At 38.8% G+C, this 20321-nt stretch overlaps 1 protein-coding gene across 4 annotated transcripts in view; it reads left to right on the forward strand.

The window, feature by feature from the left end:
- Window positions 1-20321, forward strand: part of LOC124616179 (oxysterol-binding protein-related protein 9) — a 504981-nt gene that overhangs the window by 223091 nt on the left and 261569 nt on the right. For 2 of the 4 annotated variants that reach the window (XM_047144465.1, XM_047144467.1), the window contains exon 5: window positions 13958-14008. The exons of the other annotated variants lie outside the window; for them this stretch is intronic. In XM_047144465.1, the coding sequence (XP_047000421.1) occupies window positions 13958-14008 (51 nt within the window). The remainder of the gene's footprint in view (window positions 1-13957; window positions 14009-20321) is intronic. 4 annotated transcript variants of the gene reach the window in all.

Genomic DNA, 20321 nt, shown 5'->3' on the forward strand with positions numbered 1-20321 from the left:
TTTCAGTGGCTGTCATCCCCTTCACTCCCAAAAATCCCTCCCATGCAGCCTGGCCACCTGGGACAAAGTATGTACAGTGACAAGAACTCCTGTGCCCTATATGCCGAAGGTTTCACGAGGGCTTTCACGTGACCGGTACAACCCCCTCCGCTTCCTCCCCTGCTTCAAAACCTAGTTTGTAAACAGATTTCTAATGCTATATTCTCCCACCAGCCACAAGCATCAGCTACCAAAGGAGCAACCTATTGTCGCCCAGTATCACCCTGGACTGGAACAGCAACCATGCCCTTTCGCAGGAACTTGATTACCTACCATCATGCCCTAAAATGAGGAACATCCTATCCAAGAACCCCCTCCCCCATCTAAAAGTGTTGTTCTGTTGCTCACCCAATTTACACAATATCCTAGTCCATCCCTAGCCACTTTCTCTCCCACCATTTACCACAAGGATTGTATCTGTGTGGAAATCTCAGATGCAGGACCAGCCCAATCCACCCACCCAGCACTTCCTGCACCATTCCTGACAAAGATGTTTATCTTACCCCATCAGAGGCCGGGAAACCTGCAAAAACAAGTTTGTTATACACCACCTCTGCTACCATTTCTGCATAGCTTTTAGTGTCGGTATGACTGTTAACAAAGGTACAAGTGTATGGAATAGGTTGCCACATATGTGAGTGGTTTTTGAAGACTTCTTGAGTAAAGGGACCCAGAACATTGTCCTCGATGGTGAGTGTTCATTGGAGACAGTGTTGTTGTTAGAAGTGCCCCAGTGAAGTGTGACAGGACACGCTATTATTATGTGTGTACATAAATGACCTGACAGACAGGATGAGCATCAGTCTGTAGATGTTTGATTATGATGCTGTGGTGTATGGGAAAGTGTCGCCATTGAGTGACTATATGAGGATACAAGATGACTTGGGCAAAATTTCTGTTTGATGTGATGAATGGCAGCTAGCTTTAAATGTAGAATAATGTAAGTTGATGCATATGAATAGAAAAAAACAGGCCTGTAATGTTATGTGCTGCTTGACAAGATCATGTCGATTAAATGTTTAGGTATAACTTTGCAAGGTGTTTTGAAGTGAAATGAGCATGTAAGGATTGTAAAGGGAATACGAATAGTCCATTTAGGTTTATTGGGAGCATTTTAGGTAAATGTGGTTCTTCGGTAAAGGAGACTGCGCATAGAACACTAGTACGACCCATTCTTGAGTATTGCTCAATTGTTTGGGATCGCACCAAGTTGGATTAAAGGAAGACATCGAAGCAATTCATAGGTGTGCTGCTAGATTTTTTACCATTACATTCGAGCAACATGGGAGTATTATAGAGATGTTTCATAAACTGGAATGGAGATCCCTGGAGGGGAGGCAATATTCTTTTTGAGGAACACTACTGAGAAAATTTAGAGAACCGACACTTAAAGCCAACTGTAAAATGATGATCATGCTGTCACCAACAAACATTTTGCCTAAGGCCCATGAGCAAAATAGAGATTAGAGCTCATATGGAGGCATATATATAGTAATTTTTCCCTTGCTCTGTTTGTGAGTGGAACAGGAAAGGGAAATTACTAGTAGTAGTGCAGTATACTCTTCACCATGCACTGTATGGTGGCTTGTGGAGTACATATGTAGAAGTAGAAGTACAACTGGGTATCATACAGAATGAATGGACGCCACAAAACTGAGGCCAAGAATAAAATAGACCATCCGGTGGCACATCATGCAGCTGAGCACAACATGCTCAATTTTAGCGGCTGTCGAATGACACAGGCCATCTGGCTTCCTTCCATCACTAGTCTTCTGAGCTACACAGATGGGAGTTACCCTCACAACATAGCCTTTACTCTCAGAATCAAATAACCGATTGTCCCCACACCCTCCACATAATAGCTCCCTTTTCCTGTTCCTGTTCCTGTTCCTGTTCCTCTTCCTCTGTCACATCACCCCCTACCAATCTACCTCTCCATGTTACCTTCATTGTGCACTGCTAATCATCACCACCACCACATTCCTAGCCAGCAAGCCAGCCATCTCCTACCTGGCTGCTAGCTATCCAACCTCATACACGCTCCTTGCATATCCCACCTCTCTATCCCTCTGCCCACTCCACCAGTGATGAATACAGCCACTTTTCTCCGATTGGGTATTTTTTTTTTTAATTTTTTTTTTAGAGATCCAGGGAATGTTATAGGCTTCAAATTTTGTTGATACTCTACTAAGAAAATAGCAATGGTACCGATATTTAAAAAATCTCTCTTAATCTCTCGTATGTAAGTAAATTACGTGTAAGTACTATGTAAGTATAGCCAAATTAATTAATTAATTATCTTAAAGAATAAATCTTGAGAATCAATAAAATAATATTACTCTGTGCAATAATTTGTATTTGCCGCAAATTAATGTGGCACAGCTTTTTTACAGCATATTTGTGATTGCTGTCGTCAAGGTAAATTTCTGTGGAGGCACCCTCTCTCCTTCTGTTGACACCTCCACACAAGGTGGAAGCATATCCTGACCCATTCCATTTCCTAATTTTGTTATCACCCCTATTCATTGTGCTGAATGACCTTTCTACACTGGAAATAGAAATGGAAATGCACAGCACACATTCAGTGAAGTGTCCTTAATGCTTCGTAGCCAGTGTCAGCCCTTAAGCTGAAAGAAGCAACACACATGTAAGAACACTTGTCTGCAATAACAGCACCAACATATTTAAGTCCAACATTAAGTACAGTTACATACAATCATTATCACCAAATTCTTGAAATGTTTTAAAATTTCCACAATATGCACTTAGTTTTATCATTTTCACAGCTTTGTCATTGAATCATTGCTTTTTTCACAAGTTTCCTGGTTTTTCGTAGTTAGATTTTTGTCCTCCATTAATAGCACACTTTCAACTTCTGTTGCATTCACATGTAGTTCTTCATATTTATTTAGAATTTCGTTTTTTGTGCTGTGTTCGTTGCAATTGCAAAGGCAGTCTCTGTGTTTGAAATTTTCCAGAATTCCAGAAACAATTACAGGGAGGTGTAATTGTTTCTGCAAAACTATACTTAGATCTGAGATAGCTTTTTCTATATTATATTAATGATGTGCCATGTCAGGTCCAGTCTGATACTATCCTCTATGCAGATGACTCAACAGCTGTAGTCTGTTGTAAAAATGAGGTAGACCTAATTCGTCATATTGAACAAACACTTGGGGAAGTGGAGGCATGGGTCAAAAACAATAACTTGACATTAAACTTTACAAAAACAGAAATTGTTCATTTTACCACAAAACAATCTGCACAGTCTATAAGTGGAATAAGGTATATGGACAAAAAATTAGAGACTGCAGACTGTGTCAAATTCCTTGGCGTGTTAGTCAATAAAAACCTGTTATGGAGTCTCCATGTGGACAACATACTGGGTCGACTGAATAGCCTTGTATATATTATGAATATCTTGTATAGTATTACTGATTTAGCTGTAAGAAAAACTGTATATAATGCATATTTTGTTTCTGTCATTAGGTATAGTATAATTTTCTGGGGGTCTGAAAAAACAAATTTACTTAGAGCTTTTAGACTACAAAAAAGAATCATCCGGGCAATGGTGGGAGCAAAACCAAAGCAACACTGCAAACCTTTATTTGTAAAACTGGATCTAATGAGCATTCCAAGCTTATACATCTATGAAACTCTCACTTTCACGAAAAGAAACACACAACTTTTTGAGGGCAACTTCTTCTTGCATCAGTATGATACAAGACATAGAACAAGCTACATGTTACCTACCCACCGTTTAAAATCATATGAAAAGAACACATACTATATGGGCATGAAATTTGTAAATAAAATATGGAAAGATATGGATGACCCAAATGTAAAAGGCACCAAAAGAGACCTGGAAAAATATCTGAAAGATAAATGTTACTATAGTGTAGAAGATTTCATGAATGGTAACAATGCATTATAATTGTAATTAAAATACCTCTTTGAAGATGCTACACCATGTATATTATTAGTTTATTGTATTTTTAGTATTGTTATATATAGTGTAAAAACTGACAAGTCACCTATGTCACAATCTTTGATTGTATAAGGCATGTTATGTGATAATAAAAATTGAATTGAATTGAACCAAAAATAACTAAAACTACAATGAAATTGGAACTCATCATTTATAACAACGTTCTTCATGCCAAACTTGCTAAATTTGCATTGACCTTGTGTATGTGTTCACATGCCATGATAATGGGCTTGTAGCATAAGAATGTAGCATGAACTGTGTGATAGGTACTCAACCAGTAGATGTTAACTGATTTGCATATTTTTAAAACAGTTTGTTGTAAAGCACACTGAATTTAGTAAAATACATTTCCTTGTGAACTGATTTCTGTACAATACATTTTCTTGTTTAGGAGAAGCATTTAAAAGTTAATAATGGTCCTTAACCACATGTGATGTGAGTTACATTATAGTTGGATACATAAAAAATCTACTCACCAAGAGACAGCAGAACACACACATAAGACTGCTGTGATTGGCAAGCTTTCGGAGCCAGTGGCTCCTTCAGGCAGAAGGGTTGAAGGGGAAGGAATAAGTGTTGAAGGGTGAAGGAAAAGGACTGGAGAGGTCTAGGAAAAGGGGTATATTTTGGGAAAGTCATCCAGAACCGCGGGTCAGGGGAGACTTACCGTACAGGATGGGAAGGAAAGGCTGATCGTTGGGGCACAGTATTTGATAAACACCCTGTTATACTGCAACATGCTGAACTTTGTTAAGTGTGTAGCAGCTCTGCACCATCATATGACAGTGGTCAGGTGGCACACACACTTCCAGTGTGCCCAGCCAAGTTTCAATGACAAAGAATGAAGTGATCAATCAGAAATTGCAAGAGAAGTGGAGGTCTTTGTGCTCAAAAACAGACCGGTCACAATTGAGACAGCAACAAAAAAACTGAAAATCAGTTATTGGTCAGTTCCTAACACCTTAAATGACATTTTGAACGTGACACCATCTTTGTTTACAAAATATGACGGATTACACGTGATGTGTTATGATAGAGAAAGGAGCCTACTATCATGCCACAAGTGCCACAAGTTACCCCAAAGTCCTAAAGCACCATGCACATACGTCATATTTACTCATGTAAACCAACCTGATGATGTAGGTTTATACCTTCGAAACAAGTTGTTGATGTAAATAAACAGAGACTGGCAACAAACAATAAATTTGTTGTTTCATTTGACGACAAAGGTGTTCACTTGTTGGGTGCTGCGATTGTTCACACTCACTCAAAAATCCCATCAGGGAGGTTGCAGGGGAAATAGTGAAGTTTTTTTGGGCCAGTACAGATGACTTTTTTAGCTGCCTAATCACATTGCTGAGCTTCTTTAAGTGTGTAGCAGCATTGCACCATGATGGTTAAGGTGCCCTTGTTATTACAGCGCATATGGCCACTGTACAGACACAGTCTGGGGCACACAGTATCTGCCTCTTTCTTATACACTACTTAAAAAATATCCATTATGATGATAATTTTTAACTGGTACGAATATCAGTAATGGACCGCGGTATTTCATAAAAACAGCCTGTTGCCCTAAGATACAGGAGCAAAGCAAGCAGTGGAAACATAAGGATTCACTAGTGCTGAAAAAGGCGCAGACCCCAACCACCCATTGGGGAAAGTGGTGATGTGTGCTTTTTAGGACCACATTGATGTGATGCTAATATATTATGCTTGTAAGGGGCAAATTGTCACAGGAGCGTACTACTGAAATCACCTGATGAAGTTACAGGAGGCTTTTAAGATGAAGTGTCAAGTGAAGCTGTCCTAGAATGTGTTTTTGCTTCAAGACAGTGTCCCGGATCATTTTCCACAGGATGGAGTCACACATACTGCTTCTCTGGCCTGCCAAATACGAGGGTCACTCCAAAAGAAATGCACACTATTTTTTTTTAAATCCATCGTTTATTCTACATGTTTGAAAGTTTTACAGTGTGTAGAAACTTCCTTTAGGAACAATATAGCCACTGTTTGGTAGCGTGACTCCATCTTCAAACCTTGTTCCACGAAGAGAGTCTTTCAGTTTCCCGAAGAGATGATAGTCACATGGAGCCAGGTCAGGACTGTACGGCGGCAGGTGTTCCAGTGTTGTCCATCTGAGTTTTGTGATCACTTCCATGGTTTTTTGACTGACATGTGGCCATGCATTGTCGTGCAAAAGCAAAACATCCTGCTTTTGCCGATGTGGTCGAACATGACTCAGTCGAGCTTGAAGTTTCTTCAGTGTTGTCACATATGCATCAGAATTTATGGTGGTTCCACTTGGCATGATGTCCACAAGTAAGAGTCCTTCGGAATCGAAAAACACCGCAGCTATAACTTTTCCAGCAGAAGGTGTGGTTTTGAATTTTTATTCTTGGGTGAATTTGCATGATGCCACTCCATTGATTGCCTCTTCGTCTTTGATGAAAAATGATGGAGCCATGTTTCATCACCTGTCACAATTCTTCCAAGAAATTCATCTCCACCATTCTCATACTGTTCCAAAAGTTCGCTGCACACCGTGTTTCTTGTTTCTTTGTGAGCCACTGTCAACATCCTGGGATTCCACCTGGCACTTTCAGTATTCTGCAAACACTTCCTTCCCCTATCCCAACGTAGTGTGACAGTTCGTTCACTGTGATGCGTCTGTCAGCAGTCACTTATTCGTTAACTCTCTGCACATTGTCTGGAGTGTGTGCAGTACGGGGCCTGCCGCCGCGACGACAGTCCTCAATATTGCCGTGCCCGCTTTCATCACATAACCTGCTTGCCCACCGACTAACTGTACTGCGGTCGACAGCAGCATCTCCATACACCTTTTTCAACCTCTTGTGGATGTTTCCCACTGTCACGTTTTCACAGCACAGGAATTCTATGGCAGCACATTGCTTCTGACGAACGTAAAGTGTAGCAGCCATCTTGAAGACATGCTGTGATGGCGCCACTTACGGGAACAGGTTGAACTAAGTTTGAAAACAAGCAGGAAGGATGTATCTACACACTGTAAACCATGCAGAATGAAAATTGTATTTTTACAAAAATATTGTGCATTTCTTTTGGAGTGACCCTCGTACTATGCCCTCTGCTGAATTCTCATGTCATGACACCAAGTGACTTTTCCACTTTCCTTTTATAAGGAAACCATTGCATGGCAGGCATTTCCAGGGTGAAGACGATATTTTTAGCCGAGACATTTCCCAGACAGCCAAACTGTAGGCTCCCTCACCCATTTTTTTGAGGCGGTAAATAAAACAGTGACCATCCGTCTTACATTTGGTTCTTTTCCAATTTAAAATCCCTAACATTTTACATTATGGTTCTAAAATATCACTCCTGTCAGATAACAAATGACATTTTGTACAGCTCACTACTGAAAAATGTTGGTCAGTTACTGTCTGACAATGATATTTTAGACTGAAAACAGATTAACATGAAAAAATAAATGAATCAGTTACATTACCTATTTAAGTATGTAATTCTCCTGTCAGACAGTGATGTAAGACTGAGTTAATACAAAAAAAGGTGTAGTTACCAGGACACAGCAGCCTGATGAAAAGGTGGACAAAATCTGACAGCACCATTAGTTCCTGGAATCAACCCTTGTTGGTGGTGGTGGTGGTGGTGGTGGTGGTGGTGGTGGTGGTGGTTAATGAATTTAAGATTGAAGGGAAGGGGATGACAGATCAGATAGACGGTCAACTAAAATGTTGGTCAGTTGGATTCACATCTTAACTGAACAAAAAAAAACTGAAAAAATGAAATGCCAATAATAGAACAGGTTTGATAACCTGAGGAATCAAAAGCTCCAGAGTTGAACATTGATAAGCCAGGAATAACAGAAGATGAGACAATGGGAAAAGGCACATTGGTAAAAGAGATTGTCAGAAGGGTACATACATATTATTCTTGCATGTCAGACAGAAAATGAAGATAGGAAACTGTATGTAGATGAGTAATAGGTAGTTTTTGAGCTTCGGGCTAGTGCTAGCAGAAGAGCAAATGATGCAGTCTTAGTGTAATATTCTTAACTTTAAATGTGGTTATACCGCACTAAGTGTTAGTTTGCATGTGTGCAGTTATTGTTTCCACCCAGGGATTTGTTTCATAATTAAATGTCATTTGATATAATGATGTAATTGGGAAAGATTTTGTGTTGATGTTACATGATTTGGGATTAAGTCATATTGTCATCATCTAGACAAGTATCTGCTACAGTGCCATTAATCTTGAGTGCTACTATGGTTCCTTCAACAAGGCTATGGCTGGTTTACCCTTCATACTTTTGTCAAGTATCTGATAAGTCATCTATAATGACTTTCCTTATGCTGAAGGCATTAACCAAAAATTTTTGTGTGTCAAATGATTTCAGCTTTTAAAAATATTGAGATAAGGCTTTTAAAAATATTGAGATAATCAGTATTTTACGTGTTATAAGCAGTGTTCTATATAATGGGTTAATTTTCCCAGTAGTAAGCTGTTACAAACACATGAAGTAGTTTACTGCCAGAAAGTAAAATACGAGAAAAATGGAACATGATGGAACTTTGAGACCACCAAAAATAATATCACCACCAGGAGAAATATTGGGGAGGGGTGAGAGAATAGGGGGAAAGTGGAGGATTGGGAGTAAAGGAAAGAGAGCAGTAAACCCTTTGTGTCTATCATCTATAAACAGATCTGCACAACTGGTGTAAGTGCCATCTTATCAGGGCCAGTTCGTAACATTTTTCTACACAAGGGAAGTATCATTTGGCAATCCCTGTCCAGAAAATTATTTGCGTTCCTTAGGGCTCTTGATACGACCTTTAAAAATAAATCTAAAGCTAGCGATTGTGGAAATGGGTTGTTCTTTATTTTAAAATAAGCACTACACAAACATGACTTTGAATCTTACTCAAGTGCTAAATATTAAAAGAAATAAAAATTCATTTTGGTTTTACATAATTCATGAAGCTTTAAAAGCTTTTAGTGAAAGCACAAAGAAGTATGCCTATTGTATTGTATTCTGATTTCAGGAAAAATGTGTTTTCTATTAAACTGAGTGGAAACAGTGAAAATGTAACGCTTTTTTTATTTTAATAATGGCACTTCTTAATTCTGTAATTTACAAATTTTCCCTTTTCATCAGGGAAAGTTAGACAGAAATACAAACCATCATCTTATGTTATATTGATCTGTTGAACATAAGACTGTTTAACTGTGTACATTGCGTATGAAGAAAACTCAGCAGGAAGTAACTAAATTTTAGAAACTTTGCCATGAAAATACACCTGGCTAATGTTGTGTAGGGCCCCCATCAGCATGCAGAAGTATCACGACATGGCATGCCATGGACTTGACTAATGTCTGAACTAGTGCTGGAGGGAATTGACACCATGAATCCTGCAGGGCTGTCCCTAAATCCGCAAGAGTCCAAGGAGGCGGGACCTCTTCTGAACAGCACATCACAAGGCATCCCTGATTCGCTCAATAATGTTCATGTCTGGAGAGTTTTGTGGCCAGTGGAAGTGTTTAAACTCAGAAGAGTGTTCCTGGAGCCACTTTGTAGCAATTCTGGACATGTGGGGTGTCACACTGTCCTGCGAGAACTGCCCAAGTCCGTTGGAACACACTTTGAATGTGAATGGATGCAGGTGATCAGACAGGATGCTTAGTATGTGTCACCTTTCAGAGTCGTATTTAGATGTATCGGGGGTCCCATATCACTGTAGCTGCACGTGCCCCACACCATTACAGATCCTCCATCAACTTGAACAATCCCCTGCTGACATGCAGGGTCCATGTATTCATGAGGTTATCTCCATAACCATACACATCCATCTGCTCAATACAATTTGAAAAGAGACTCGTCTGACCAGGCAACATGTCGGTGTTGATGGGCCCAGGTGAAGTGTAGAGCTTTGTGTTGTGCAGTCGTCACGGCTATATGAGTTGACCTTTGGCTCCAAAAGCTTATATCGATGAAGTTTCATTGAATGCTTTGCACGCTGACCATTGTTGATGGCCCAGTATTGAAATCTGCAGCAGTTTGCCGAAGGGTTGCACTTCTATCACGTTGAACAATTCTCTTCAGTCGTCGTTGGTCCTGTTCTTGCAGGATCTTTCTCCGGCTGCAGCAATGTCGGAGATTTGATGTTTTGCCGGATTCCTGATATTCACGGTACACTTGTGAAATAGTCGTATGGGAAAATCCCACTTCATCGCTACCTCAGAAATACTGTGTCCCATCGCTCATGCGTCGACTATTAACACCACATCCAAACTCACTTAAATCTTGATAACCTGTATTGTAGCAGCAGTAACTGATCTAACAACTGCACCAGACACTTGTAGTCTTATATAGGCATTGCCGACTGGAGCACCGTATTCAGCCCATTTACATATCTCTGTATTTGAATATGCATGCGTATACCAGTTTCTTTGGTGCTTCTGTGTAGTTGAAAACTGAAAAAACATTGTCAAAATTTTTGTATAAGCAACTGGGAAGTAAAACAATTATTTAAATAAATATAGATTTTTAATGTGATAAGTTTTCAAATCACTCTACAAAGTACAGATAATTTCTTCTAGCCCGATACAGATAGTTCTAAGATTTGTGATAATGACTTCTTAGTAGTTACGAGAACACTTGTAAGATTTAGAACGAAAAATGAAGGGTGCATGCAGTATGTTGCTGATGCTTCAATTGCTCACCTCGTATTACCTGTCGCATACACTCCACATTTTTCATTATAAGCCTTACAAGTATTTTCGAAGTGATTAAAAATTCACATCACCAATGTTTAGAACTATAAGGTTAGGAGTTTGTAAGGGGATAGGATAAATTACTTTATATTTTTGTTTGATTTCAAATGTGTTCTATTAAAGACTTATTTGTACTTGAAAAATTATTTTCTGCTTTCTAATATTGTGAGTAGGAAATTTTCTGGCAGATATCAAAGCACTTGTCACAGAAAGTGTTTTTGGCTGAGTGGAAAACTGCCTCATTAGCTACCTGCTGAGCTTAGGCCTCACATTGGCATAGCCTTGCTTCATATTCCTGACTTTTCTCTCTAGCTCTTAATTCAGAGTGCCTCAATAAATCTGATCCTAGTTGAGATATATGCACTCCAGTGTTCTCAATCACTCTCATTTGAGAATGACTAAGTGTGTCACTTACAAGGCAAGAAATATGCTCTTCAGCTGTTTAATTTGCTTGGCACATAATTGGCGAGTTAAGAGGACTGTGTGTCCATTGTCTTGATTGACATCACTTGAGCCATTCATTACTTGGCATTTGCGCTTTTGACTTCGTTCTGCTTTTTGGAAACTTCTTTAGCTCACTTTGACAGACTTACTTGCTTCTGATGACTTCCGAAGCTTCTTTTGTCATTTTTTACTTTTCCTTCTCCCAGTGATGCTTATGTTAGTTGGCTTTTTCCTTGACCACCATAGAAATTGTCATTAATGCGCTGTTCGCTTTTAATATTGTTACTTTATTTTTGCGAACTATTGTGACCGGAATATAACAAAGATTGGGAGTGATTCAAAGAACCAACAGAGGCTGGCCTACTGGACGGGGGCCATCAATAGCTGTTAGCCAAGTGTGAATAGAGGACAACAACAAGGGGAAGATGGACAATGGAAAGTTCAAATGAGTAATCCAAGAGCGACAAGATTGCATAGCGAAACCAGAGACCAAAGTAATGATAATGAGGAATATACAAGAGCGCTGTGAATACACAACTGAAGGCAAAGCCATGACACGACTAGCTTTAACAGTGAGCGCTGATTGGCCTGCAAGGTGGGCATGACTGCAGTGCTGCAAGGCAAGTGCTGCAGAGGTGATACTAGCATTATAAATGTAGCAGTGCCATCTAGGAATGGTCAGAAGTTTCACGCATGCCGCCTGGAATGCATTCTGATACTAAGTGCACAACACGTCAGTTCTACAGAACATCTGAGATATCAGATGTTACCAACACTTTTCATGGCCACCCCCACCCACATGTCTGTGGGAGCTAGGTGGATCAGACAGACAAGAAAGCAACTTACCAAAAATGTGTTAACGCAAATTTGTGTGTTACAAGAAAGAGAACTATGCTATTCATAAAGTTGTTTGTAATATTTACAATTCTTCGTTACATGTATTAAATTTTTCCTTGGGATAAAAACATTATATTGACATAGCTCTAGTCTTTGATTCAGCAGAATCTTTCAAAATAGAATCTGAATATATTTACTTTCTGTTTTTCCTTTCAGTGTGTAGAGTTGGCAGTCCACACAACAGTTGTTATTGAGAAATCGTTGACCTTAGGTGTTTTGACTTCTGAAGACTTTCACCACTAAATACATATAAATAGGTAAAGTCAAGAGAATTCAGAAGTTTATTGAAGTGTTGGGAAGTATCTCAGTAAAATTGCTTTTTGTAATGTACGATAAACAATGTCGAGGAGAACTTTCAACAAAAAAATGGCCGTGAAGATCAGAATTCCATAGTTTTGTGAATTTTGAGTCCAATCAGATGAGGATTTAATCAATATGTTCACATGTCAAAATATTTGAACTAACTAAAACAGTGTTGAACCGTGAAGTCAGTGGTGGCTTGTAAGCATACATTCACAATTACCTTGTAAATGGCTAGTTTGCGGTCCCATGTTTACTTGAAAATTTTTGCTTTTATTATCGTATACTTTCACCATGTCAGTTTTCATTACTAATTTTGTCACACCCTTATACATTAATGGTTCTGTTAAGTTATTTTTTCCATTTTATGTGCAATATTTCGACAACTGATCCAGCTATCTTCTTCAGGTGCTACGAGTTTTGTTGTTAGGTGTTTTCTGACTGGTCCAGGCTGCAAGTACATGTAATAGAAATCTCACTGCTCCGAAGAAGATGGCTGGGTTGGTCGTCAAAATATTTTGCATGAAATGGAAACAACAACTTGGCAGAACATCTGGAAGTACACCATTAATCTCTTATGCCAAGAAAACTTGAGTGGTCAGCCTGTATACAAATTTTGCTGGTTGGTTGTTACTGGTGTCCCTCTCACCGAGGCACCACAAGCGGTACTTAAGGTGGAACTGGCCCTGTATCTTATGCTAATCTATCTATTAATGGGCTGTCTTGATGAACTTTCTCTAGCCATTCAGGCATCTAAATTTCTCACATGACTCACATCGATTAGTGACACTTTGGTGATGTCATGTCTCGCCAAGAACACCTTATCCTCATTACCCCTTAACCTTAGCCCTTCCACTGCCCATTTCAATGTTTTATACTATCCTAATTGCTTATTGTTACCTTCTGCTACCTCTTCCCCCTATACTGGATCTTCCACCTTCTCCCTGTGCTTTTCTCCTCAATATGTCCTACTTGTTTCCTACCCTGCCTCACTCTGAATTCGCCAGTCACCTCCATGGAACACACTTTATGAGTTGTCAGCCAACACAGTTCTTGTACCTGTACTGTTTGCTAACTAGTGACCTTTTAGTAGTTCAGTTTCATGGGAAGTAAAATAAAATAAAACAAAACAATTTTTTTTACTGGTATCAAATGTTCAGAAAAGTGTGGTTTAAAGGATATGATTTTTATGGTTGCCAGTGGAATCTAGTTGATTTTGTCAACATGTTTATTGCAGAATAATTATTGTCTTGGCTAATGTTTGTTAATGTGTTTGTGTGTTTGTTTAATGTTCTTACAAGTTGGCTTCATCAACTGCTCATGCTTATTTGGGTTGCTTCATTAAACTGTGATTTCCAACCCAGTCATCTAAAATTATCCTTTTGCCCTTCCATTTGTCCATTGTTGTCATCAGTTCTCTGATGTTTTCCATCTACCATTATTTCAAACAGCTTATAAGTACTAAAATTTACCCTCCCTGCTTGTATGCTGCTGAATGCACTGTGTGCAAATATTGTGTTACAGGACATGCTGGAGTCCATCAAACATTCCATTGTGCTGCTGCAGATTGCAAAGGTGAGAGAATGGATTGTGATAGGCTATTTCTGGGACTTAAAAAAAAACACACACACACACACACAGAGAGAGAGAGAGAGAGAGAGAGAGAGAGAGAGAGAGAGAGAGAGGGACTGACTGACTGACTCACGAAGGTAATTCTGTAACCCTGCTACGCCTTTTGATACAACTCACACATTGTATGCTGTATGTTACCCCTTTAGTTTATTATGATTGGCAACATCTGCCAGCTACTAGACTCACTGAATCACATTGAGCTTAGTGACCAATTACTGGATTGATTTTGGTGAATGTGGAGCACCAGAGATGCGAGCTGATAATTGCCTCCAGTAGTATACTAGTGTAAGCTCCATTGATATTTTAATGATAGGCGTTAACTATTGCTGTCGAACATTACAAATGTAAGAGAAAAAAATCTGCTACTTCAAGGTGAGCTTACCGTTTACAAAATGAGTAGCTATTCAGCCTGACAGTTGTTACAGGCAATCTCTGGAGCACTTGCACACCATGATTGTATCAGGTGTGACAAGGCATGTGGTGCTCTGTTAAAGTTGATATTTAATTGATTCATTTCAATTGTAAAGGTACAAAAAGGCAAAACAATGGCCAGTACATATTGCCAGTACTGCCATTAGACAATTTTGAAAGTGAAAAAAATCCTGGCTTTTTGAACTATCAGTTTACAATGCCCTCTTATCGTTCCAAATACAATTCCATATTGTGTTCCTTTAAACAACTGCTTAAGAGCATGGTAAGTTTCCTAAAAATATTTGCTGGGAACACACTAAAGAGAGTGACAGTAAAGTTAGAAACAAATTTGTGGAAGATAACTGTTTGTGTATGTTCACACAACAGAACTCAGATGTAAATAACATTGACATACAGTGTCAGTTGTCACCCTTATACTCTGGCCTTGTTGACACAGCAAGTTACTTGCTAAATTATTGATACAAATGAATATACTCATATCTTAAAAATTCCATCCTCAGGGAGGAAAGAGGTAGGTTGGGGAAGTGTAGGAAGGAGGGGCAGGTAACTCGGATCACAGGACAAAAGAGACCCATCTGTTCTGAGGACAATATTTCTTGTTCCCCCTCACAAAATTTTTATTATCAGAAACAAAATTTCACTGGCATCAGTGCCATGCTGTGAACTTTCCACTTTGTGTTTATATTTACTTACAGGAACCACATCTGTCATTTGCACAGCTATGCTAGGAGGCTATAATCTGATATAGAAAGATGACTCATCACTATCTCAGTAGTGTGTGGTATAAGTTGAGACTTTGGTTCTGACAGAAGGCGTGCTATGGTAGTCTGTGCAGTTGCGGTGCTCACTGTATCCAGATGGCTTAGTGGTCAACGTATCTCCCTAGTAAGCAGGAGACCTAGGTTGGAATCCCGGTCAGGCACAACTTTTCAACTTGCCCGATTGATATGAATCAATTCCCACTGTTAGCCAGTGTCTTTAATTGTCTTGACAAATTTCTTTGTCAGTTCCTCCTGCCTAATAGAGATGCAGACAATTGTTACCACCAGTCAGTACCATGGTGTGTTTTTGTACCTGCAGCTGTATGGTTCTGTATATGAAGGAACAGGTCAAGATTTATAGAATAGTATGTACGTATCTTATAGCAGAAAATGTGGTTTTGTTACGTCGAGGGAGAATCACATTTTGCACAGGTAAAAGGCAGTTCTCTGCTGCTCTCCACTTGTCACAAATGTGGCTGAACTGAAAGTGGCACAGATTTGTATTCCCATTCCATTTTCAGGTGTCTTTAAATCACAGAAGTAGACCAAAAGAAACTTGAAGTAAATGCTCAGCAAGGTGAACAGCTCTGTACCCTCATGCACTTTTAATTTTTTGTCTAGAATAAGGTGATCAGGATATAGTAGATAATATTTATAATATGATTTACCAAGCCTCTGAGGCACTGCATGGCATTGTGTCCTGTGAAGGTGGAGGAAATGTTTCTTGTCGATTTTTTAGTCAGCGATTTTATCTCTGGAGGTGGTTAACTGCAATCCTTTTACTAGAGAACCTTGCAGCCTTCCAGATTTTACCATTACATATACCTCATCAGTCTATGTTGTGTGACACTCAGCAATTGAATATGTTGTAACATACACATCACTTATTTGAAGGAAACAAAACAGAGTAATGAAATATATTATTAACAAATGCCACAGTGAAAATAGCATAGAACACAGTACTAGAATTCATTTTTATTAGCCGGCCGGAGTAGCCGAGTGGTTCTAGGCGCTACAGTCTGGAACCGCGCGACCGCTACGGTCGCAGGTTCAAATCCTGCCTCGGGCATGGATGTGTGTGATGTCCTTAGGATAGTTAGGTTTAAGTAGTTCTAAGTTCTAGGGGACTGATGACCTCAGCAGTTAAGTCCCATAGTGCTCAGAGCCATTTGAACCATTTTTATTACATCTCTTAATAATGACCCAGGAAATGTGTGAGGATGTCAGTTCTGGCCTGTTAGTAAGAACCGTCTTGACATTCACCAGGAATTCAGAAAACTCTTAGAAAGTCCATAATCAATATGGGGGATAATATGAACAAGTGCATGTCCATTATCTTTAAACAGATTTAGTACTTTCCACTTCATGTTAGTGATTTATTGTTCTGTAACACAAGCCTAATGTTCTCATGTAAGGACTATGTTCTCTACTTTTCCATTAATTTCTGTTACACAATTAAATTGACATAAAGTACTGTATTGTGGAATTGGAGTTCTGCATGGAAAAGTTCTTCACCTTGGGCATGAAAATCTGCAGTTTGTCATTAACAACTTTCAACTGTTTTCAGTGCTACTGAAAATGTTCATTGTAGTGTGCTGAACTGCAGTTTAGGATTAGTTCAAACATGCAGATTTTTGAAAAATTATTTTGTGTTCATTGAAGGGATGCTCACTTTTTAAGCACATTCATATTGTCACCGTGACTCTCCAAAGCAGATAGATATGCTTTGGCACATCTGTATGTATTCCTAGGTATATATAGTCGTATTAGTGCTGTGTATGATGCTGTTGTTGTACACCTTCTGCATAATGCTTACACTCTGTCATCAGTCCCAGAATTATAGTGTTGTCTGCCTCATCACTATTATTAAAAAAGTTTGATATTAGAAAGAACAGAATCATTTGCAAGGTACTGGGTATGCTGTGTTTTATTGTATTTATTATTAGAGTTGGCATATTAAGATGAATCAAGAGTTTCCATTGTCCACTGCAGGCTTTGTTTTATTGTTTAGTTTCTCACATGAATGTGTAAAAAGTGTGTAATTCCAAACAAACAGCTGTAGAGATATCTTATGCAAGTTAATAAAGAGTTACCAGGAAGTGGTAGTATCCTGAACATAGAACACAGAGGAACACCTCTAGCAACAGCATTCTGATTAGTTGCTGAATCATTTCCTGTTACACATTCTGTACATTCTGAATTTTATGACGATGCTGATGCAGGACAGTGTGCAGTCTTGAGTACATAAGAACAGTGTGAGAAACCATTTCAGTAGAAATTCGTAATAATATAGCTCCTTGAATTTCCTAATGCAAAGCCTGTTATACCATGGGAAAACAGTTCTTTAGTCTGCATCTGCCTCAGTATACTGTGTTCATCAATGTACTGTGCAGCATGTAGTGAAGGGTAAATGGTGTACCAGAGTTACTTTCCTCTCTTCCAATGCCATTTGACCAAGATATGTGGGAATAATAAGGCCTTGTTCTGAAATGCAAATGTGCAGATGTGGAAAGTAGCTGAAAACTGCAAGTAGAAAAAAACTCTTGGAAGTCTCATAAGATGAACCTTATAAAAGAAGGATAGTAAAAGAGCATCCTGGATTTTCCATTGTTTAATTTATTTCTTATTTTAAAATGGTTGTTAAATAGTAATTAATTTATTATTATTATTATTATTATTATTATTGTTAAATTTTTTCTTTATATCTGTTCCTGTTTTTTATACCAGGCTATTGCAATTAGTCACAAAGATGACAAGCAAATTACTTGTTTATAATTTTAAAAATGGTTAAGATAACATAAGATAAAAAATATACATGCTGAAGGCAATTAATGATTCCAGCAGAAGCAGCCGACACCAAAGAATAGAATAGTGGAGAGAAAATGCTAACTGGTAGGAATAATTTGGAGGCTTAAAAAAACTGCAAGTTCATGGCAGAGTATAACAGAACATATTCTAATATTGTAGTAAAGTACTTAAAAAAAGCTGAAAATTTCTCAAGAATCAAACTACTATCAAATAAACATAGAAAGAGACTACCTTTGGCTTCTGTATACAATCACCACTAAATCTAGTTTTTTTCAAAACTTTTCCTCAATATTTTTCCAAGTGGAAAAACTACATATATTGAAGCCTGGTAGCTCTTTCAGCCTTTAATTGCATTAACTTGATACTACGTAATAAAGTTAATCAGCAGTTATGACTTTGTTATTTTCAGCTGATACACACTAAAAGTAAAAGTTACCTGATTTTCACTGTTGTCACTGAAATGGGAGTTTACTATGTTTAGTGAGAGAGTATGTCTTCACTCACTTAAAGTGAATATACAGTAAAAATCTTGCTTTCATGTTCAGTGCTTAAGAGGGCTGCTGGCTGTAAAAGGTCTACGTTAGTCTTTGTGTACTGAAGTACTTGCTTCTTCATCTACTGCGGCTAATGTGATCTGTAGTCATATGTTGAAGGTCCTGTTAAAGATACCTCATAAATATTGTGGGTAGGGCCATATTGTTGCTATCAGTTTTTAATACTCTATAGTACGGCATAAACTGAAAGAGCCAGAGGTTGTACAGAGTTTCAAGGAGAGCATAAGGGAACAATTCACAGGAATGGGGGAAAGAAATACAGTAGAAGAAGAATGGGTAGCTTTGAGGGATGAAGTAGTGAATGCAGCAGAGAATAAAGTAGGTAAAAAGACGAGGACTGCTAGAAATCCTTGGGTAACAGAAGAAATATTGAACTTAATTGATGAAACGAGAATGCAGCAGGCAAAAAGGAATACAAACGTCTCAAAAATGAGATCAACAGCAAGTGCACAATGGCTAAGCAGGAATGGCTAGAGGACAAATGTAAGGATGTAGAGGCTTGTCTCACCAGGGGTAAGATAGATACTGCCTACAGGAAAATTAGAGAGACCTTTGGAGAAAAGAGAACCACTTGTATGAATATCAAGAGCTCAGATGGAAACCCAGTTCTAAGCAAAGAAGGGAAAGCAGAAAGGTGGAAGGAGTACATAGAGGGTCTATACAAGGGCGATGTACTTGAAGACAATATTATGGAAATGGAAGAGGATGTAGATGAAGATTAAATGGGAGATATGACACTGCGTGAAGAGTTTGACAAAGCACTGAAAGGCCTGAGTCGAAACAAGGCCCCGGGAGTAGACAACATTACATTAGAACTACTGACAGCCTTGGGAGAGCCAGTCCTGACAAAACTCTACCATCTGGTGAGCAAGATATATGAGACAGGCGAAATACCCTCAGACTTCAAGAAGAATGTAATAATTCCAATCCCAAAGAAAGCAGGTGTTGACAGATGTCAGAATTACCGAACTATCAGTTTAATAAGTCACGGCTGCAAAATACTAATGCGAATTCTTTACAGACGAATGGAAAAACTAGTAGAAGCTGACCTCGAGGAAGATCAGTTTGGATTCCGTAGAAATATTGGAACACGTGAGGCAATACTGGCCCTACGACTTATATTAGAAGCTAGATTAAGGAAAGGCAAACCTACGTTTCTAGCATTTGTAGACTTAGAGAAAGCTTTTGACAATGTTGACTGGAATACTCTCTTTCAAATTCTGAAGGTGGCAGGGGTAAAATACAGGGAGCGAAAGGCTATTTACAATTTGTACAGAAACCAGATGGCAGTTAAAAGAGTCGAGGGGCATGAAAGGGAAGCAGCGGTTGGGAAGGGAGTGAGACAGGGTTGTAGCCTGTTCCCGATGTTATTCACTCTCTATATTGAGCAAGCAGTGAAGGAAACAAAAGAAAAATTTGGAGTAGGTATTAAAATCCATGGAGAAGAAATAAAAACTTTGAGGTTTGCCGATGACATTGTAATTCTGTCAGGCAGAGCAAAGGACTTGGAAGAGCAGTTGAATGGAATGGACAGTGTCTTGAAAGGAGGGTATAAGATGAACATCAACAAAAGCAAAACCAGGGTAATGGAATGTAGTCGAATTAAGTCGGGTGATGCTGAGGGAATTAGATTAGGAAATGAGACACTTAAAGTAGTAAAGGAGTTTTGCTATTTGGGGAGCAAAATAACTGATAATGGTC

This window comes from Schistocerca americana, chromosome 5 (genome assembly GCF_021461395.2).
Source record: "Schistocerca americana isolate TAMUIC-IGC-003095 chromosome 5, iqSchAmer2.1, whole genome shotgun sequence".
In the NCBI taxonomy this organism is placed as follows: domain Eukaryota; kingdom Metazoa; phylum Arthropoda; class Insecta; order Orthoptera; family Acrididae; genus Schistocerca; species Schistocerca americana.